This window comes from Daucus carota, chromosome 1, assembly GCF_001625215.2.
Source record: "Daucus carota subsp. sativus chromosome 1, DH1 v3.0, whole genome shotgun sequence".
NCBI lineage: Eukaryota > Viridiplantae > Streptophyta > Magnoliopsida > Apiales > Apiaceae > Daucus > Daucus carota.
Genome location: NC_030381.2, coordinates 48,299,444 through 48,322,386, shown reverse-complemented (window position 1 = coordinate 48,322,386; position 22,943 = coordinate 48,299,444). Strand labels below are relative to the sequence as shown.

Below are 22,943 nucleotides of genomic sequence, written 5' to 3'. Positions count from 1 at the left end.
CGCAAAGTGATCTCAAAACAGAAAAGAATACACTAACAAATTCCACATAATTCATCATTTTGTAAAATCAAAAAAATATTTTAATTCCAAAATTTATAAATTTTAAATAAATTTTGAATTCTCAATATATTATCTGAGATATTAAAAATCATAAATTTTTACTTGATTATATTAAGATACAAAAAAATTGATATTTGATGGAAAAATTCCTAATTGAATAGTTAATATCATATTTCACAGCTAGATTTAAGCACATGCTCCTTCTCTTACAAACAGAATCTCTCCGCTGTGTGGACTCTCCCTCGGCGATCGCTATCTGAACTCTCTCTCTCTCTCTCTCTCTCTCTCTCTCTCTCTCTCTCTCTCTAACCAAGTGCTTCATTTGATTTCGTAGAGATGGCGGACGAACCTTCCATCACTCGCTGGTCATTCCAGGTGATACTTCATTCTCTTCTTGCTCATCAATCATATATGTATGTATATGCTTATAATCAACAATTTCCTGTTTCCTATCTACAATCAATCTTTTTGACTGATGAAATGTAGCATTTCAAGCATTATTCGAGTTTGATTATGTGTTTCGTGTCGAGAATTAATCCATCTCGTTGATGAAATGGAGCGTTTTAATCTTAATTAGTTACGAATCTAGTTTGTTCGGTGATTTATTGAAAAACTGTTAGTGTTATGTGTTAGCGTGTTGACTTAATTAATGGCACATTTTACTTAGGCATGAGTTTGTACTCGTCGGCATTGGAAGTGATCTCGAGTTCAAAATGATATTTAATATTGTTATTTTGAGGATATTGTTGTGTTAGTTGGGTAAGACGTGATCTCGAGTTGATATTATATCTGTTCTATAGGATGTTGATGTTATTAGGGCTTAATCGAGAACTTTGTTCTTTTTCTTTCTAATTTTAGGATTTTAAGATGTTTTATGATGTGAAGTTTGGGAGGAAAAAAGAGAGTACTGGTAAAGATGCCGATGCAAACGGACATGCCAATGGTACAGCCGTTAGCAATGGGAGTGGAGCATCGAATGGAAATGGACGTGCAAAGAACACATCTGACATGGCGGTTTACGAGCAGTACAGAAATCAGGTAATATGTGTTGGTATATGTGAAGTTATGGTGGTGATTTTTTTGGTAAATATTGATAAGCTTTTGAAGTTCTTTCAGGATAGAGCATCTTCGTTGAATAACAATGGACATTCATCTGCGAGAATTGATGAAAGGCCGTAAGATCTATTAGCTCATTCCTTAAGATCAAACACCCCTTCTCTAAGACATATATCAACCTCAGATAATTGTAGTACACACTATACGGAAATTGGCAAGCCATATGTTGTTATACGTGGTGTTTTTTCTTATTAGATTGACTGATGATTTTACTTCTTTTTGAGCTGGTAACGATATTTTTTGCTTTAGGCAAAAACCTCTGCTTCCTCCTTTTGAATCTGCGGAAATGCGTACTTTGGCTGAGAGTTTAAGTAGGTAAGTGGCAGTTAAGATTTTAGCAGTCTGGCTTTGTAGGTGCCGAATTTCTTGTTATTACGAATACATGCATTCATTAAGCAAAAAGGTGTTAACATAAATGCTAATAATATGGTGCTTTTTTTATCATCTTTGCAGGGATATCATACGCGGTAGTCCAGATGTTAAGTGGGAAAGCATAAAAGGATTAGAGAATGCAAAGCGCCTGCTTAAAGAAGCAGTTGTCATGCCAATAAAATACCCCAAGTGAGTTCGGTGCCAAAAAAGGGTTTGTGTCTAGTTGATTATTTTTGCTATGCTACGTTATACTTGATTCTATTTGGCATTCTCATTATAGAGTTATGATTTGCAATCTTTCTTTAGAAACCTTATCGTATTCGTTCTTGTTAAAAATAGTACTCATTGAGAATCAAGGTTTTCACGAGCCGTGGGCAAGGTGCTCCTAGTGGTAATTATTCGACTATCCTGATAAACATTAAAAAAAATGATAGTTCTTGTTTCTTAGCAAATTTTTCCAAATAATCCTTGTTGAAAAGATTGACGTTTACATCAATTACCCAACCAACATGCAAGGAATCCAATGCATTGGAACTTTATCAGCATCAGAAACTAACATCTAAAACAAACCTAAAACTTTATAAAGAAAAGCATCTCAAACTTTACTTACCTGGTAATATGACACGTTATTAATGGGTTACGATTACATGCAGAATCACCTTCATGACTAGGTTTAAGAAAAGAAACTAGTTGTATATTAAAATTTGCTACTGTTTTGTATTATCTTTCTCAAACTTCTAATTGTCTATTTTGTTATAGGTACTTTACGGGTCTACTATCACCATGGAAAGGTATTCTCCTTTTTGGCCCTCCAGGTACAGGGAAGGTTCGTAATATTCCTTTTTTCTTGTCTGTTATTATCGATGTTAAGATGTTATATATGAGTAACTAGTTGTTCCCAACTACAAAATCTCACAAACAATTCATTTTAAAAATATTGAGCAAAATACAATTATTATTCTTATGTTTTCACCTTGTATACAATGCGTTAGATGCTGTGCCCTTTTTGTTTGTTTTCTTTTCACTGGGAATCTTCACAATTGAACCTGGGACATGACCCTACTGGATGCAAGAGCAGGTTAATCGAGTCCTTGTGCACCAGTAGGTGAACTATGATATAACATCCTTTAATTTTACTTTATTTTGACTTCACAACCACTAGCCCAACTCCTCGGGCTTTTCTTTTCTGGAATAAATAAATTTTATGGAATTATTGTTATTATGTTTATAGGTAATTAATTTTTTACATGTGCAATAAAGTTTGATATTTTTTCTCTCATTAATGTTTTATTTGAACTTTATTTTAAACATAGCTTATTAATGTGCTACATTTAGTACTTAATGAATATATATTATATCTTGCTCCTGTATCCACTGAGGTATCTGCCAGCCTCACACTGCCTAGGGTTTAGAAGAATCATTAAGCCTCTGTTCACCTCTTGCGTTAAGTAACAATGTTTGGAAGCACTTGTTAACGCCGTCAATCTTTTATATAAGACACAGATACTTGGAGCAGTTAATTTTTAAAGTGTCCAGCATGGTGCTGAAGTTGCAAAATTTGGTTAGCTGAAGAACTTATGAGGCAAGAGCAGAATTTTATTAGCATTTAAGTTGCTTAGATCACATACAGTATATAACCATATGTCAATTTGTTAAGAGAACATCTTGGGGTCTCAACTGACAAGCTACTATATTGTTGCCTTAAGAGTGGCTGCGGCCAAAGTACTATCTGGCCCGGACTTTAAAGTAACTAAGAGTCAGTTTTGCTGAGCTTATGACTTATGGCTTAACGTGACTTATGACTTAACGTGACTTATGTCATAAGCTGAGAACTTAAAATGTCTGTTTGGGTAATTTTGACTTATTAATGACTTATGAGTTATTAAAAATATAACATTAAAAATAAAAGTGATTTATGGGTAACTTATGACTTATGGGTAATTTTTATCATAAAAAAAAGTTCAAAAAAATTAAGTCATTGAAAAAAGTACCTCAAACTAACTTCTGACTTTAAGTTAGTTTCTGGCTTATTTCTAACTTTAAGCCGACCTTTGACTTATTACACGAAGAGACATTTTTCAGCTTAAAGTTAAAAACAGCTTTAAGCCCCGGCTTTAAGCCGGGACAAACATGCTCCAAGTCTTTGCAGTACCTTCCATCATACACGGAAGTCAACAAAACGTACTTTATTCTTTCTTATCCATAATTTAGAAACATAACTGCTTTTTGGAATAGCAAATGCAGTCGTGTATCCAATATATTATATGCTAATCATAATTTCTACATTGCAGACAATGCTTGCAAAGGCTGTTGCAACTGAGTGCAACACTACATTTTTCAATATTTCAGCATCATCTATAGTCAGCAAATGGCGTGGTATGTTGATAAGTATCAAGACCGGTTTAGTTTAATTGTGTAAATTCAGGCTTACAGAATTTTCCTTCTACTTTCTCCATAACGTTTTTGTCTTCTCATTGAAATGCATGTACATGTAAGGCTTTTTAAGTTGATATTTAAAGATATCTGAAGTGATACTATTTTATTCCTATTGGATATATAATATTATTAGAATTAAAAAATTTCAAAATATTGTTTCTGTATCCTACTTTATTTTTGTACGTACTGAGGGTTCCCCTGGGACCACTTACTGACCAAGTTATTATATCAATATCCCTTAAGTTATAATATCAAACATCTAGGAATAAAAGCCAGCTCCTGGTGATGCACGAAAGAGATAAATAGATGGTAGAGAAACATACAATTGAATCAGATATGACCAAAGCTACTTATAAACTGCAATGTAATCCACAGTGTAGTACTTCATATAAACGTCATATTTTATTGGTAAGAACTAAGAAGCTTTATAAAATGTCATGATGATTAATTGGGGAACAGAAAAAAAAGGAACCTTATATATTGTGACGTATATGTTACCAAGATATGCATAGAGACAGGGTAAGTCTTGGTAGCAGTTGTTGACACTCTCTTTGTATCATGTGGCTTGTCCTATATTGAGAGTGCTATTTATCATTTTACTTCTTTCCTTGGCTTATTGGATGAATATGATCTCAGAACAGTATATAGCAACAGTTTATCCTGCGTTTTTATCCTCGTATTGTAGGTGATTCGGAGAAGTTGGTCAAAGTGCTCTTTGAGCTTGCTAGGCATCATGCACCTTCCACTATATTTCTTGATGAGATTGATGCCATCATTACTCAGCGAGGTGAAGCACGGAGTGAGCATGAAGCGAGCAGGCGATTGAAAACTGAGCTACTCATTCAGGTTATAGATTTTCTTCCTTCAAGTGCTATATTTTATGTATTTATTTATATAGATATTCCTTTGATATGCATATATGCATAGTAATTAACTTGCCAATTAATTACGTTCAGAATGTTAGTGATCAGTGCATTACTACACTAGATTCGTTTACTGTTTTTTAGAAGTGTTGATAGATAAACCATTGCAAATGCATATACAGTGGCGTAGCCAAAATTCTCAATGAGCGGGGTCTATATAGGGCTAGAAGTGGGAGTCAAATTTGTGTGACGATAAATATAATTAATATCTATAGAGTAAAATTAACTATATGCACAATTTAACGGGGTCAAATCGAATTCTATTACCATGAAAATACTTCTTCAGTGGGGTCAAATTTGAATTTCTCTACTACAAATCTTTTTTAAATTAAATTATGCATATAAAATATTTAAGTTTTAGAATTTTAGTGGGGTCAGCTGCACCCGCTGCCAACACATTGGGTATGCCCCTGTGCATATATGCCGAAGTTTTACCCCCAATCTTTATGAACATTCAAATGCATTACCCAGATAGCTTTAAAAGCAGATCCAAGCCTTGCAAGATATATGAACGTTTTTGTACAAAATAGATATAAATAGTAAATGGTATTGTCAGTAAGATTTTAAAAATCGCACATAGTCCACATTGCCCATCCAGGTAGTAAATATTATCCCCACGTTTCCACTTAATCAGCTGCATATCAATCTTAAGTTGCTATACGTGTTTCGATATATATTTGGTATCCTGCGAGGGCTTGGCAATAGCAATATCCTCCTGTTTTAATTTCTAATGAAGTACTATATCTTTCAAATATCAATTATCCTTTATAAAGGCATATGAATTGTTGTTTCACGTTGCATGTTTTAATATGTGAACTGGACCACAGATGGATGGCTTAACAAAAACAGATGATCTTGTCTTTGTTTTGGCGGCAACAAACCTCCCGTGGGAACTTGATGCTGCTCTGCTCCGGCGTCTTGAGAAGCGGGTATCATTCTAATTCACTATTACTCTATTTTTTGCTCCCAATCATTTGTTCTTCACTCGCACAGAGAACATATATTTCTGATCTTCGCATTACAAGAATGGGGTTTTTGTAAGCAGAGACTTTCTTGACTGAACATTCCTGCTTTCTTTCCATGTTGTCCAAACATATGCATCTCAAGTAACTTGGGGTCATTTCAGTTAACTTTTATACCAGATAACACATTAGAAATATTGTCCTTTATAGTCTTGGATATTTGTCCAAACTTCACAAAATTGAATCTATACTTTTGTCTTCAGCTTCACCTGGTCACGTTTTTAAGATATTGGGGTTAAATGTACTTTTCTTTTCTTCCACTTTTTATTTTCACTTCGGCAGAATAGAGATGGTAACTGTTAGAAATTTAAGTAAAAAGAGCAAAGTGTTAATACCTGAGCATTTCAGTGACTAAACCTTATTTTCCTTGTAAAAAGTAGTGTGTTTTAATTTAATGGCAGCATGCGGCATCACCACATGAAGATTGCTTATAATTCAATGTACCTTCTTTATCTGACATGCCTCTTCCAATTTACTGCAAGATCCTTGTACCACTTCCTGAACCAGAAGCAAGAAGATCCATGTTTGAGGAATTATTGCCTCCTGTACCTGATGCAGACAAACTTCCATATGATTTAATGGTCGAAAGGACTGAAGGCTATTCAGGTTCAGATATTCGGTTGGTGTGCAAAGAAACTGCAATGCAGCCTTTAAGACGTTTAATGGCATGCTTAGAGGAAAAGCACGAAGCAGTTCCCGAGGATGGTATGTTACTTTTTACATCATATCCAATCCAATTAGTTCAGTATATAGTAATCTTTGAAAGGGCCCTAGTTTGTTAATGGTAAATATGCTAAAGTAAAGGTGAATGTAATCATATTATGGCCTGAAAAGGATAGACCACCCTTTAAAAATTTAGTAATTCTTTATATTTTTTAAAGGGGTTTGTCCAGTGTGTGCCCATGGGCACATGCTAAGCGCGAAATTTTATATGTTTGGGAGATTTTGATTGGTGTGGTGGTTGTATATGCAGGGGGTCCATCATTATAAAGATATTAGAGCCAATCAAAATGATTCAAATTATAAAATTCCGCGCTTAGCATGTGCCCATGGGCACACACTAGAAAAACCATTTTTAAAGTTCTCATGCACCTGGAATAGCCAGCCACTATAACTGACTATATATACCGATACACATACAGTGCTTCTGTATCATAAACAAAGTAGGGAGAGCAGGGCAGGTTGTACTTTTCGCATGGTCGAACTTATTTGAATAGCTCATTTACCAAGCAAATTATGGTTTCGATACAGTAGTTGGTGACTCGGATGTGCATTAACACCCCCCCCCCCCCCCCCCCCCGGGCCCGGGCCCGAGCCCCAATCTTGCCATCTTGGCACATACTGGGCGGGGATTCGAAGACCCCACCCCCTGGGCTCCGGCCCGCACCCGTGCCCCCAATCTTGCCATCTTGGCACATACTGGGCGGCGGGATTCAAAGATTTCTTGCCATCTTGGTACATACTGGGTCGGGATTCAAAGAATTTTTGGCTACATTGCATGGAATGGATTAATCTACAGAATTTCAGAAATGGGTCGGACCTCCCCTACCATGATCCTGATCGCCGATCCGCCCTAAATTTCCCTGATCTCAATTTACTCCCCTCTCCTTGTTTCCTGATCCCAAATGCCAAACAAATATAATTATATTTATTATTATACTTGTAATTTTTAATCCACTTCATAAATTTAATTTTTTTTATATTATAGTATAATGTAATCATGATAATTTTATTTCTGCCTTCTATTTATAGATAAATGTTAATTCAAACTTTTGCTTAAAAACACAGTATTAAATTAGAATGAGTGTTGTGTATGTATGTTTACTTGGCTATTTCTTATTATTAAAAAGTAAAGTACAAAATATTTAAATTTTTAAGAACAAAAAAAGGATCCTTGATTTTTGGTAGGATCCCTGTTTATTTTTCGGGGCTGGGGGAGAATACGATTGCCAAGCTGCTCTGGTAAATGGTTTAGGGAGTCGAGGGCAAGGATAATCTTTCCATCCCCAAAATGCCATCTCTGCTTGGTGTTGGTAATTTACTTGATTATTAATACGTTTTAATTTCATATGTTTCTTACATTGTGGAATAGGAATTTTGTTACTTCTAGTCCCTTCTTCCTGTCTCATTCTTTCTTTGCTGCACTTGGCTCCCTCTCCCACTTCTGAACTTAAAAGAAGTATAAATCTTCACATACATCCTTATACAAAAGTAAAACACTTCATAATTTTTAGGGAATAATTTAGTGGCCTCATTTATTTATTTATAGAATATGTTTGATAGGTTTTAATTTATACCAGAGAACTTATAACATGTGTTTTCTTCTTTCATCCACACAACTAAATCTACTGCCATCATAATATTTTCTTGTTTGGTAATTTTAAAGATGCAAATCTTTATGTTCATGCTTATCTTTATATTATTATGAAATTGCATTGCTGGTGGTAAGAGGCTTAACTAATTTGATTCTAAATAAATGTAGATGTCAAGTATGATATGCAAGTTTTACGCCTAAAAATTTCTGCTGCAGATTTTTTTAGATAATAGTAGCCATTTTAATTGTAAAGGGATGTGGGTAGACAATGGTAAGTACTTAGGTCCAGAACTGCGTAGGATAATCTCCTGCACATCTTATGCCAGTAAATGTCGAGCGCACATAAGTATGTCTTCCCACATGAATGTGCAGTCTCTATGTTCTCCCCACAAGAAGAGTCCAGAACTGTGCATGATAGTCTTCTGCACATCTTATGCTAGTAAATGTCAAGCACACATAAGTATATGTCTTCCCACATAGATGTGCAGTCTCTATGCTCTCCACACAAGAAGATGCGGAGTGCACATCAGTATGTCTTTCGGTAAAATTCACTATACTTACTTGCATTAAGCTGATATTTTCTTTGCATGCAGAATTGCCCAATGTAGGACCAATCAGACATGAAGATATCGAGGTAGCTCTGAAGAATACGAGGCCCTCTGCTCATATGCACACTCCTCGATATGAGAAGTTTAACAATGACTATGGCAGTCAGATACTGCATTGAGGCCACAAAGAGCGCAACATTTGTATTTTTATCATATTTACCTGGCTGTCATTTTAGCCTCCTATTTTTATTTATTTTTAAATTTCTGGTTGACCATGTGAATATATAGATTATTTTAGAAGAACTGATTAACTTTTTGAGGTCGCCACATGTGTGCCATTACAAATCAATCTGTAATTACAGATGATCAGAATTACCAGACACAACCACAGTTGTTATTCGTGGGCTGTAAATTGTAAACGCAGCATCCCTACTGCAATGCTTTTAGAGTCACCAACCACCTACTTCATTCAAGGAGAGATAAAACCGCTGTCATATCTCACTAGAGACTTGATGTATAACTGTAGTTCTGTTACACCTTTTCTCAGTTGCAAGATGCCAACAAGACAAACGAAAAACTCTATGTAACATACTAAAACATATCTACATGGATTACTTTAACCAGATGAACATCTAATTCACTAACCAGATGAACATCTAATTCAGATGAACATCTAATTCACTACTCCCTCCGTGTCTTTATGCTTTTCTCGTTTCATATGTCGGGACTATTCATAACATGAGACAAATTACTAATTTACGTCTAATCTATAAGACTAAATATAGTCGTGAGTGATCTTATTAGATTCGTATTCACGAGTACTTTAATACAATGAAATTTTTATATTTAATACTAATACAAAATTAATGATATTATAGATCAAAAACGTGCTAAAGGGAACAGGAAAAGCAATACTAAGAGACGAGGGAGTAATCAAAATTCTCACTATCCGAACACAAGATCAAAGCCACCACATTTATCATAGCATTAAAAAACATGATTAAATTTTTTACAAATATCTTCATTCTTCCATCACAAGCCCGAATACGATCACTCTAATTGTTCATTTTCAATAGCCTTATTTCCCTGAATTTGGTATTTAGACCAGCTAAATTTGATAATACATTACACCAGCATATAAAAAAAGATGTCTCAAGTCTAATCATAAGGTGACGTCATTGTAATTTCAAACTCAAACCTTTCCCTGCCCGAGGAAGAATGAAATCCTAGAAGCTTATATTCCGGGGTAGCATCTTTCAAATGTTAAAACAAGAATTGTTTTGCACTTCAAAGAACAATTAAGAGCAAGTAAACAAGACATTCCAAAAAAAAAGAAAGAAAAAAGATGCTATGGAAGTACTTCCACACAATATATTAGACAAAATATATTCATAAAATTGTTCATAGCTTCTCACAAGTTTCCCATGCAAAAGCAACCACGATCTTAAGAACAGACATCAACCAACAATTCCAACAGAGCTAATAACTGACATCTGTTAACCCAGTTCAACTAAAGTTCTTCATAGGGTCCATTGTTTTGCCTGATCTAGCATCTGTCCATGCTTTTCCAATTGTACGCTTCATTTCCTCATCTCCTTCCTCGTACATGTTCTGCAGCCACAACCAAGGATTTCTTCAGTAAAGAACAAAAAAAAGGAAGACAAACAATAATGGCAATGTCATATAACTAAACATGTTACCTTCATTAAATCCATAATTCCTGCCATTGGATCTTTTTCCTTGTCCAAGCCGGGCTTTATCTAGACCATCACAAACCGATCAATTAGATGACAGTATAACACTGATATCTACTATTATATATGTTGAAGCCAATACCCTCAACTATTTGACCATTTTTCCTAAAACTCTACTCTTCGCACTTAAGAAATTAACATCTCCAATTTTAACCATAGTCCATGAAGCCATTCAGAACATCACAAAACACCATGTCAGAAACTACTTTCTAACATTTCAAATTGTATTATGATGGAAAAATTGGAGGCATTCTGCAGTGAACTCCACTAGTAACCCAGGTGGCACAACAGGAACCACTCATTTGATTACTTATGTTAGACGTGGAGGCAAGGGCAAAAAGGGGAATTCAAGTAGGAGCAACTAGTAATGCTGTGAAGGGATATAAGGACAAGGCATTAGAGAGAATGAATTTATTGAGAATTGTAGCCTGTTTTATTTACTTTCCTTTTGGGAGTGAGGGCCACTCGAAGAGCCTGTGTTATTCTTGTTTCCGTTGTAATCAGAAACCCTTATTATCTAGCCCTATTTTTATTAAGCAATTGAGTTTCATTCTAGTCTATACCAAAGTGGTATCAGAGCATTCGATCATGGCTCCACCACCTGAGACACGACAAACCCAACGACTTGAATTAGTAGAAGAAGCAGTAGCTACGTTGCAGAGTACACTTTCTGCGGAGGTGTCTGCGGCGGTGACTCGAGCCGCGACGGAAATGCAACAAACCCTCGTATCTCAGCTCACCACCAGCCTCGACCAAGTCACTCAAAAACTTCAGATCCGAATGGACCGCGTCCGAGAAAACAACGAAACCCTAATTGCTGAAGTGACGCGCCGCCAAGAGGAATTTCAGAACGAGATGAGATCTTCCCTTTCAACTCTCACACAAGGATTGGGTACCGGATCTGGACCCAAACCTTTTGCTGATATGGGATCTCGAATTCATGATATTGGGGGTACTGGGTTTCCTTCCGGCAGCGGTGTCTTTGGAGGTTTCAGTAGCCAGAAGACTCCGGAGGACCCAGGAGGCGGCAACCCTGCAGTGACTGGGGGTAATTGGCGGTATCGAAAGCTTGACTTACCAGTATTTGATGGGACAAATCCCGATGGATGGATTCTCCGGGCGGAGAGGTATTTTTCTTTTTATCGGTTGAATGAGGAGGAGAAACTGGAGGCGGCAGTGGTGGGTTTTGATGGGGATGCCCTCCTTTGGTACCAATGGGAAAATCGGAGACGTCCTATTCGGCGGTGGGATGAGCTCCGTAATTTGATGTTACAGCAGTTTCGCCCAATGCATTCTGGTTCGTTGTGTGAGCAATGGTTGGCAGTGACACAGACGGGTACGGTGGCTGAATTTAAGCGCAGATTCATTGAGATGGCAGCACCCCTTGAGAGGATTCCAAGAATTTATACTAATGGGCCATTTTATTAATGGGTTGAGGGAGGACATCAGGGCAGAAGTAAGGATGCTCGGGCTTCATAGTCTGGAACAAGCTATGGATTTAGCTTTAAAGGTGGAGGAGAAAAATCGGGCCAGGTTAAGCACCTTGCGGGAAGGTAAACTCCAACACTCCCAGTTCCTCAAGTTTGGGTCAAATTCACAATATACAAGTAATAGTAAACAGTCTGACAACTCTAATATGAGCCCACTTGCATTGGTGAACCCTTCCAAATCTGTGTTCTCGACGACCGGCTCGACTGGGTCTAGTGGACAGTGGTCTCCATCAGTGGCCAGCCCAAAATCTTCTTCTGGAGCGAGCCAGTCCAGCTCCTCTCTGCCCGTGGCACGGCCTGTTGGTGAGGTCCGGCGGTTGACCGATAAGGAGCTGCAATATAAGAGGGACAGAGGCCTTTGTTTTCGCTGTGACGACAAGTGGTCAGCAGGGCATCGCTGTAAACGTAAAGAGTTGTGTGTGTTGGTGACACAAGAGCCCGAAGATGAGGAAGATAGGGAGGTTGAAGATTGTCCGGTGACAGAAGCTGTGATTGATTGTTCAAAGCAGATTTCCTTGAATTCGGTAGTGGGCATATCATCTCCGAAAACTATGAAGTTAAAAGGGACCCTTGCGGGACAGGATGTGGTAATCATGATTGATCCTGGGGCTACACATAATTTCTTGGCTTTGAATACTATCAAACGGTTAAAGATTCCGGTGGCAGAAACTAAAGAGTTTGGGGTAACACTTGGTAACGGGGAGGCTGTAAAGGGGATTGGCGAGTGCAAGGGGGTGATTTTACAAATGGGGACTATAGAGGTAGTTGAAGATTTTTTGCCGTTCTCTTTGGGAAACTCGGATGTAATTCTTGGAATCCAATGGTTGGAAAAGCTAGGGGCAGTGACAACTAACTGGAAGTTGCAGGAGATGAAGTTTAAGATAGGCCAGGAGACTGTTTTGCTCAAAGGAGATCCTTCACTTGAACACTCGAAGGTTTCTCTAAAGTCAATGATGCGCATCATCAAGAAAGAAGGCGGGGGGTTGCTGGTTGAGATCCATCAGTTAGAATCCCTAGCAAGAGGGCAGAGTGTAGATGAGCAGCAACAGCCCAACCCGGAGTTTGTACAACCCTTGTTAACAAAGTACGAGGCAGTGTTTCAGACACCACAAGGGCTACCTCCCAAGCGTAATCACGAGCATGCTATTCACTTGAAGGCCGGGGCAAATCCAGTGAGTGTGCGGCCCTATCGATATCCCCAATTTCAAAAGGATGAAATTGAGCGGCTGATTAAGGAGATGCTTGAGGCAGGTATTATCAGACCCTCTTTTAGTCCATTCTCAAGTCCTGTTTTGTTGGTTAAGAAGAAGGACGGATCATGGCGGTTTTGTGTGGATTACCGCGCATTGAACAAGGAAACCGTTCCCGATAAATACCCAATTCCCATTATCGATGAGTTGTTGGATGAGCTAGGAGGGACAAAGGTCTTCTCAAAACTAGACCTTAAATCTGGATATCATCAAATTCGGATTAAAGAGGAGGACATCCATAAAACGGCTTTTCGGACTCATGAGGGCCATTATGAATTTTTAGTAATGCCGTTTGGCCTCACGAACGCCCCTGCAACTTTTCAATCCCTAATGAATGAGGTATTTCGTCCCCATCTTCGCCGATTTGTTTTAGTCTTTTTTGATGATATTCTTGTTTATAGCAAGAATGAGCTGGAACACCTCCAACATTTAGAAGTTGTGCTTAATCTGTTAAGTACTCATTGCTTGGTTGCTAATTTTAAAAAGTGTGATTTCGGAAGGAGAGAAGTAGCCTATCTGGGGTATGTGGTATCTGGGGAAGGGGTGGCAGCAGATATGAGTAAGGTGAAGGCCATGGTAGAGTGGCCAGAACCGAAGAATTTAAGGGAATTGAGGGGATTCTTGGGGCTAACAGGATATTACCGTAAATTTGTGGCAGGGTACGCCTCAATCGCACAGCCACTCACGGAGCAGCTTAAGAAGGACAGTTTTTCATGGAATTCAGCTGCAACAGTGGCCTTTAACAGTCTTAAACAGCGGATGGTTAGCTCTCCTGTTTTGAGGATGCCAGATTTCAGTTTACCATTCGTAGTTGAGTCAGATGCATCTGGGTTTGGTATTGGTGCAGTATTGTCTCAGTTGGACAGACCAGTTGCATTTTTCAGTAAGATTCTTGGGGTAAGAGCTCGAACGAAATCGGTGTATGAGAAAGAATTGATGGCCATTTGTCTAGCAGTCCAAAAATGGAAGCACTACCTTCTAGGAAGGCACTTCATCATTCGCACGGACCAGCAGAGTTTGCGGTTCATAATGCATCAAAGGGAGTTGGGGGCTGATTTTCAGAAATGGGTGAGTAAATTAATTGGGTTCGATTTTGAGATTGTGTATCGCACTGGTGCCTCGAACAAAGTAGCTGACGCCCTTTCCAGGCAAAATGAAGGAAGGGTAATGTTGTGTGCCCTTGCCAGTGCGAGTGTCATTGATTGGTCCGGATTGCAGGCCGAAGCCCAAAGAGATCCTTTCATTTCGAGGACCATTGCTGAGATTCAAGATGAAGGCAGAGTATGTCCTGGATTCACTGTTGTTGATGGAAAATTATTTTACAAGGAGAGGATGGTCGTAGCTCGTAATTCAGTATACATTCCTGAACTACTTAAAGCATATCATGACTCCCCGGTAGGAGGCCATTCAGGGGAGTTAAAAACTTATCTAAGACTGGCTAAGGAGTGGTTTTGGCAGGGAATGCGGGCTGCTGTGACTTCGTATGTGCGACAGTGCTTGATATGTCAGCAAAATAAATCTCTTACTCAGAGTCCAGCTGGGTTGTTACAACCCTTGCCAGTACCCATGCAGGTTTGGGAAGACTTGACCCTCGATTTTATAGAAGGACTACCGGTATCATCAGGATTTGATACCATCTTAGTTGTGGTTGACAGACTCACGAAATATGCTCACTTCCTGAAGCTTAAACATCCTTTCACCGCTTCTTCAGTGGCGGCCGTGTTTGTGTCAGAGATCATCCGTCTACATGGGTTCCCTGCATCCATCATCTCTGACCGAGACCGTGTTTTCATGAGTATATTCTGGACAGAAATGTTCCGCCTTCAGGGAACACAACTGAAGAGAAGCACAGCCTACCACCCACAGACGGACGGACAGTCTGAGGTGGTGAACAAATGTTTGGAAGCATATTTGCGTTGTTTTGCATCAAGCCACCCTCGTACATGGGCGAAATGGATGAGCTGGGCCGAGTATTGGTATAACACAGCTCCACACACCTCCATCAAAATGTCTCCGTTCAAGGCCCTTTATGGCAGAGAACCACCCCAGTTGCTGCGTTGGGGAAGCAATCAGACCCCTGTGGATAAACTGGAGGAAAACTTACAGGAACGAGACTACATACTAGATGAATTAAGAGCAGTGCTGCTTAGCACCCAACAACGAATGAAGGCACAGGCTGATGCACACCGTCGTGATGAGTCTTTTGAAATTGGTGATCGGGTTTTTCTGAAATTACAACCATACCGCCAACAGTCATTGGCCCGCAGACCCTATGAAAAACTAGCAGCTCGATTCTATGGGCCCTTTGCAGTTTTGAAGCGAATTGGTAAGGTGGCTTATCACCTTGATCTTCCTGCAGATAGCAAAATCCACCCGATCTTTCATATTTCTCAGCTCAAGCGAGCTATAGGCAATGTTTCTGCTCAGCCTACGGTACCACCGCAGTTATCAGTAGATATGGAGTTACTGGCCCAACCAGAAGCGTTACTGAATGTGAGACAGCAGCAAGATGGCCAAACCATGTTTTTGGAGGTGTTGATTCAATGGATGGGACTTCCTCTGTCTGAAGCAACATGGGAACAACTGGATGAAATGCAATTGCGATTTCCGGAGTTCCACCTTGAGGACAAGGTGCGTGTTTGGGCAGCGGGTAATGCAGTGAACTCCACTAGTAACCCAGGTGGCACAACAGGAACCACTCATTTGATTACTTATGTTAGACGTGGAGGCAAGGGCAAAAAGGGGAATTCAAGTAGGAGCAACTAGTAATGCTGTGAAGGGATATAAGGACAAGGCATTAGAGAGAATGAATTTATTGAGAATTGTAGCCTGTTTTATTTACTTTCCTTTTGGGAGTGAGGGCCACTCGAAGAGCCTGTGTTATTCTTGTTTCCGTTGTAATCAGAAACCCTTATTATCTAGCCCTATTTTTATTAAGCAATTGAGTTTCATTCTAGTCTATACCACATTCCTGAAAGTAACTGTTGAGGTATCTATTTGTACTTCACTATTTATGCAGTATCTTGTGGATTGAACATACCTTCTCCTCTTTGTAATGCAAATCCGTCCACGTACCCCTGGATGCTTTGTATAGAGTGATGACTACCCTTGTGGGCTTAACTAGCAGCTTACATTTCTCAGGTTCAATCTTCTTGTTCAGCTTGGGTAAGGCATAGCGGTAGTTCTTACCTTGGACATCATGAAATTTAATATCAATCGACTGAGGCTTGAAGTCTGATTCAATTTTCTGCTGATCAACTCCCTCCAGAAACACATAAATCTACACACACACACAAAAAAAAAAAGTCATTATAGACAGCAACTATAATTGAAAAAACCCAATACAAACTGAATTATTTCCGACATTTACATCAATATATACACAATTATATATCCTATATACGGACTCAAGCAATAACATGAAGAGAGCATTGATTGGTGCTAGTATGGTAGTACCTTGACTTTGTCATCATCTTGATCCCAGCTGAATGATGCAAGTGTGACATACTTAAGCGCCGGATCAGTAACCACATGTTTGGTTGCTGCTATTGGAGCCGGTATTTTAGGGGTTTCTTTGGTTATAGCATCTTTCGAAAGCTGGCCAAAAAAGAAGAAACCGACAAAGATACGTAAGAGCTAAATGTAGGGCAAACATAAATCAGTCGGCTCTGTACCATACAACATAATCAGCAAAATTAACACGATAACGACAAATACAAAAAACATATATTATACCAAACACGGACACATCATAATTAGCAGTTCTGCGCAAAAAGTAAATCCAATAGCATATACCTCATTATTAATTCAACTTATGATCCGTTCATTAAAAAGTCTTTAGTAAATACACAATCTCTAAGGAGATACAACACGACAAACCCATTTCCGCTTCATCTGATTGATTACAATTTATTATTAAATCCACATTAAAAATTATACACCTCAACTACCAGAAAGAACATATGCCAAATATAAGCGGGAAACAACACACTTAACCTACATACAAAAAACTGCAAACATATCGATATAAATTTCATGTATAATTAAAATCCAACCACCAATAATAAGCTTTACGCCAATCAATGACACACATAACTAATCCATCAGTAACACAACACAAATAGAAACATAAACTGATTATCAATCACTAAAATGAAATAAAAAGATTAATCATTTTTTCTGTTTTTCGCTAATTAACAGCGCCACTTATTAAACCACATATATAATAAAACAATATTAAAGCTATTGAAGAAGGGAGAAAAGAGAAAAGACCTTCTCCAAATTGGAGATTTCAGAGTTGATAAGAGAAACGATACGAGGTCGTTTCGCGACGCTTTGAAGCTGACGAAGCTCCTCCAAATCTAGGGCTATTTCATCCGCCATTTTCGCCTCTTTCGACTTGTTCTTTCTTCTTCGAACTGCAAAACCTCTCTCAGTATAAAAATGAATTTGAGGAAAAGAGGCTTCTGGAAGTTGCGAGTCTATCACGGAGAAAACGTTAACGGGCCTAGTTCTGTTTTTCTTTTTAAGATTCAATGGGCCTAGTGTTCGGCCCTTTAACATTGGAGTCCTTGCGTGCTTTCATATCGTCAAGGCTCATATTAACAGAGCAATGCGCATGCATTTCCAAGGAAGTATTTTTTTGAATAGAGACAGTTTATTCTAATGGGCTTTTTTTATACATAATTTCTTTTGGTTAAACTAGTTATTTTTCTAAGAACATGAATTTCCATTTTAGTCGTGAATATATGTGATAATTGATTTCTATTGGCAAGAAGATGGTAATTTATTAACTGTAAATATATGTGATATATAATTTTTAATTTTTGTAAATAACTTGGTAAGCATATATTTATTTAATTTATAAATCATATTATTTTTTCGTATCAAATTGAAAATTCATTGAATATATTTTGTTATGCATAAAGCATAATATACGCAATCTATCAATAAAGTAGATTGAAATTAGATACAGACAGGTCAGGCAGCACCAGAAGGGAGACCCCCATTAAACATGACAATACACCAGTAGCACCATACAAACATGGGCAAAACCAAGACAACAAGGACCATATATATCAACTAATCTCATATGGAAGTTGGAAATTTTAATGTTGATTGAACAGCAAACGCTAGAGTTAAAGGTTATTTTCTTCATAAATTCCGGCCCCCAATTTTGGTAACTGGAAGCCATTACGTCAGACTTTAAATTAGAATGGACACTGTACACAATACATCAATTTTCCGTAAAACAAACTAAACCAAACATACTCAGTATATCTGCTTAGAGGTAAGATGTAGGCAGTCTTACGTCTACCCTTGAAATAAAGAAGCTATTGGCTTAGTGCAAGATAAATAAAATAGTGTATGATGTAATATTAATATAATACCTTAGTTCATGACCTTCTTCACACGGGACTTACCTAAATAATTTTCGTTTATCGATGATGAGTGACAATAATCAGAGATTTCAAACTGGATAAGAATTGCCATTATTTACTCACTTTCTTGAATTAGCTTGTTCTACTTCATTTACGCTGCCAAAGCAACAACAGACAATATACTAACCGCCACCAATTCAAAATTTTGCATGATTGGTAAAATTTTCACTCTTGTCGAAAGGTATAACTAACAAAATTATAACATGAACATAATTACACCAACATTTTCATAAAGAGGACCGGTGAACACGTGAATGCTCGGATGTGTATAAAATCGGGAACTTAAGATTCTCGGCTCAGCATATTATAATTTAAACAAATAGTTATGATTAAAAACATAAGAAGAAACATTTTGAATAAATATTAACTAAAGTATAAACTTTTAATATTTTAATATAATAATAATTATCTATAATTTATTAAGTTCAAATAAATAATTATAAATATAATTAAAACTAATGGTTGAATTATAATATTTATAAGTTATCAATTGTAATTAATTTAAAGTATCAATAAATTAATATTTATATACATTTTTGAGTCATTAGTTTCATTTTGTATTTATAATTTACATAAAATGATATAATTAATAATGAAAATAAAAGAAAAAGAATTTGATTCCTCAAACTCATGTTCATATGTTTTGATCCAAGCCAAACCGCCCAAATGGCCGGATCTAACTCTAGCACCAGGAGTAAAGCCGGCCATTCGGACGGTTTGGCTCGGCCCGAACCGGACCGAACCGTCGCCCGCATTTTCATGTGCCGGTTCGAACCGGCTCGAACCATGGTTGGCGACGAGCCGGTTACGGTTCCAAGATCTTCTATTCGCACGGGATCCAGGAGTATGCATCATGCATGCATGGGGAACAGCGGAAGAAAAGAAATGCACGGGGGACCTATTTCACGCTGAACTATCGACAAGTGTACCAGGGTCCAGCCGAGAATATAAAAATGTGGAATTTTGTATTTATCGATTGTACTCTATTTTTTTTTTTTGACACAATTTATCGATTGTACTTATTCGTGTTCTTTCCAAGAAGAGAGATCGTGGATTTACACTCAAGAAGAATTTTAATTTAAAGATAACCTAGGATATTGTTTTTATCAATTGTCTGTTTATGTTTTGTTTTCGAAAAATGAAAATTTGAATATAGAAATGGCTGAATGATAGGATAGCTTGCAGTTTGCGGGGTCTTTTATCGGGGCGTCGATCCAAGTAATACAGTACTTTCTTCGTTCTTTTATATTAGTCACTTTAATTTTGTGCACGTAATTTTAAAGTATACAAAAGACATATTTTTATATATTATTTTTTTAAATTTTTTTTGAATAAAAATTTAAAATCTATATTTTTATTCAGAAAAAGAAAATCTAAAAATAATATCAATAAATATATTTTTTTTATATCTCAAAATACGTGTAAAAAATCAAAGCTAACTAATAAAAAGAAAACTTTTGATATGAAGAAGCAAAAAGTATTCGGCTGTGGTAGTGCGGTGTAGAGTGTGTAGTTATATGTCTGTTTTAGAGTTACCTTCATACTTTACACGTATTTTAATTAAAGATTTTATATTTTGAGTGTTGAATTTCAATGTTAGGATTCCGTCTCTTCTTTGATTAAATATCTTTTTTCTTCCGTCCTCTTTCGTATTTATTATTTTAAAAAAAAAATCAAAATCTGATCATTTTAGAATAAGTTCTTGTGGAGTATTTTGTTATAAGATTTTACCATTTTTTTTTGAATGTTGATGTTTTGTATCTTGATGTTTTTGTGTGTTTTGTTATAGGTTCGTTCATTTCTAAGAAGGATTTATATTTGGGTGATTTTCAAAACTGGCATCAAACATGACACATTGCACAATGGTGAACATCGCAAGAGCTTACCTTTTACGATAATATATTGTTCATGTTTTGAGGGCAGTTGTTGTTTCAGTATAAGTTTATATACCCCCTCTGTCCCGCAACCCGCATGTGGTTTATGTTGAGGGATGAGAGTTTGACACACATTGTAATTCTACTGGAAAACATAGTTCCGTAACTTATTTTTTAATCTTTTTTCTTTTGAATAAAAATTTGCTATTTGAATTTTTATACACAAAAAGAAAATCTCAAAATAAATTATGGAAGTATGTTTTGTAAGAGGCTTAAAATGCGTGTCCAACATAAAAAAAAACTGTAAAGAAATAAGAGGGACAGAGGGTATAACTGATTGTTCTGAATATTGGGCGGATGATACTTATACAAAGGTCAATTATAATGCTACGGTGTTTACAACTGATGTAAGTTGGATTACTTAAGATATGATGGTAATACTTTTTATATTGAAGAATTTATATTCCAGGTGTTAAGCGATTTTTTAGCTCGTTTTTTTTAACAATTAGGTTGTAATTGATAGTTTGGGAGTTTATCTTGGCTGGATTTGAATATTTAAATGACTTATTCGCTTTTCGTAAAAAATAACCCAAATATGAGACGCACATGGACGAATTTACACTAGCGGCTAAGATTGTTAAGAGTATATTAGTATATTTTTATCATTTATTTATAAGTATTTTTCTAATATCAATATATGTTATAGATAATAGTTTATCCTTTTATAATTCCTTAATGCATTATAAATTATGAATTTAATATTTTTTTATTTCTTCATTTAAAAAATAATAATATTATTTATATTGTATGAGTGACCTGATGTGATAATTTCATGTTTGTCTTCGTTGAAGACATTAATTTTAAAAAAGTTTATACTTATTTATATATTTTTTTATTTGATTTCAAGTTTGTCTTTGATACATCTATTTATAAATATTTTTTTAATTTTAATATATGGTATCTATAGTATTTTTAAATTATTTAATTAGTTATAATTTATATGTATCTTGTTCTTTTATAAGAAAATATATTATTTATCCTGGATCAACCTTATAACTCGAAAGGGTAGTGATTGATGGGGTGACCTATATATACTATGAATAATAAATATTATTTATTGTTACTTATTATTATGTCAAAAAATGTTAGTTATTACTCCTGTGCAGTGTTATAGAAATCGGAATCGGACCTAACCGGTGGAGCTACCGATTCAGGGATTAATCAGAAATCGGGAATTAATCGGAGTGAAAATCGGATTTATTTTAATATTAAAATATTATTCAATATTTAGTTAGTATTATAGTAGTTATTTAGTAACTAACATATTTACTATATTTATAAACTTTATAATTATTCATATTTAAAGTAATAATATGGTATATTAATATTAATAATTTATCATATATACTTTGATTAACAAATATATATAAAAATTAATCGGATTTCAAAAATCGAATTGATGACCAACTAAGAGATTAATCGATTAAATCGGGGATTTTTAAAACACTTCTCACACGTATCAGAGTTGTTGGAACCTTTTAATGATGAAACTTGGACACCAAAGAAGTCTATTCTCTAGCTGACTAGTAAATTCGAACCCAACCAATTTTGGTCACCCTGTGTAGACTTTTCGATAAGCATTGAAGAGAGGCAAGTAAGTTTGTGGGGCCTGCTTTGCAGTCAAAATTAAGGTTCATTAAGTAATTAAATTTTCCTAAGGAATATTATTTTTATAAATTTTTTGAATATAAATATTAGAAAAATGTTTCATATTTTTAATGTGATAATAACATATATATTTATTATGCGATAAAAATATATTTCAGAAAATAAAAGAGTCTATAATTTTCTTTAAACATAAATCTTTATTTATGAAAAATAAGACTAACTAAGCGATTACAACGAGCCATACTCTTTAAATTTGCTAAATTATATAACAATATCTACTTTAAGGAAGCTGTCAAGTTAATATAATTTATATCCTACGACTCTATTTATACCATTTAAAATCATAAATATTTTATTTTCATGGGTTGGATGTGGGCTAACAAAATTTTAATATAAATTATATTTATGATAAATTATCATTTATAAATTATAGAAAAATGATACATAATTTGTTGAATAATAAATTTGTGTTAGACATAAACTATTTTATAGTAATGTAATCATCGTTAAAAAACGTAATGATTTTGCAAAAAAAACTTCATTTTCAAATTATGGTAAAATTGCATACGAGAGGACATGCGGGTCGGAAGTCGGTTGCTTTTCGGGTTACAACGGTAACAATTGATTGTTGCATATATGATTAACTAGTTGAGAAGCCGCGCGTTGCGGCGGTTA

At 36.2% G+C, this 22,943-nt stretch overlaps 2 protein-coding genes across 4 annotated transcripts; one reads left to right on the top strand and one right to left on the bottom strand.

Moving 5' to 3' along the window:
- Positions 1-263: 263 nt before the first annotated feature.
- Positions 264-9,114, top strand: LOC108204977 (uncharacterized). Of its 3 annotated transcripts, XM_064085817.1 has the most exons (12): positions 320-337; positions 368-435; positions 919-1,098; positions 1,177-1,235; positions 1,426-1,491; positions 1,630-1,737; positions 2,308-2,374; positions 3,840-3,924; positions 4,670-4,830; positions 5,735-5,836; positions 6,412-6,634; positions 8,837-9,114. In XM_064085817.1, the coding sequence occupies exons 2-12, from the start codon at positions 397-399 to the stop codon at positions 8,968-8,970; spliced, it is 1,224 nt and encodes a 407-aa protein (XP_063941887.1). In that variant the 5' UTR covers positions 320-337; positions 368-396; the 3' UTR covers positions 8,971-9,114. The 3 variants fall into 3 exon arrangements, with proteins under 3 accessions (XP_017230203.1, XP_017230196.1, XP_063941887.1); XM_017374714.2 differs by having other exon boundaries at positions 264-435; positions 946-1,098; XM_017374707.2 differs by having other exon boundaries at positions 264-435.
- A 1,023-nt stretch (positions 9,115-10,137) lies between these two features.
- LOC108205070 (uncharacterized) lies at positions 10,138-17,746 on the bottom strand. Its single transcript, XM_017374850.2, has 5 exons — positions 17,558-17,746; positions 16,742-16,882; positions 16,326-16,565; positions 10,492-10,551; positions 10,138-10,402 (listed from the first exon to the last, which is right to left on the bottom strand). Exons 1-5 carry the CDS (start codon positions 17,666-17,668, stop codon positions 10,298-10,300), a joined length of 657 nt encoding a protein of 218 aa, XP_017230339.1. The 5' UTR covers positions 17,669-17,746; the 3' UTR covers positions 10,138-10,297.
- Between the last annotated feature and the right edge of the window lie 5,197 nt (positions 17,747-22,943).

Coding starts and splice junctions, on each gene's coding strand:
- LOC108204977 (XM_017374707.2), top strand. CDS start 397: ATGGCGGACGAACCTTCCATCACTCGCTGGTCATTCCAG. Junction 1,738..2,307: donor ATGCCAATAAAATACCCCAA/GTGAGTTCGGTG, acceptor ATTTTGTTATAG/GTACTTTACGGGTCTACTAT. Junction 5,837..6,411: donor TCCGGCGTCTTGAGAAGCGG/GTATCATTCTAA, acceptor ATTTACTGCAAG/ATCCTTGTACCACTTCCTGA.
- LOC108205070 (XM_017374850.2), bottom strand. CDS start 17,668: ATGGCGGATGAAATAGCCCTAGATTTGGAGGAGCTTCGTCAGCTTCAA. Junction 16,566..16,741: donor AAGATGATGACAAAGTCAAG/GTACTACCATAC, acceptor GTGTGTGTGTAG/ATTTATGTGTTTCTGGAGGG. Junction 10,403..10,491: donor GAATTATGGATTTAATGAAG/GTAACATGTTTA, acceptor TTGTGGCTGCAG/AACATGTACGAGGAAGGAGA.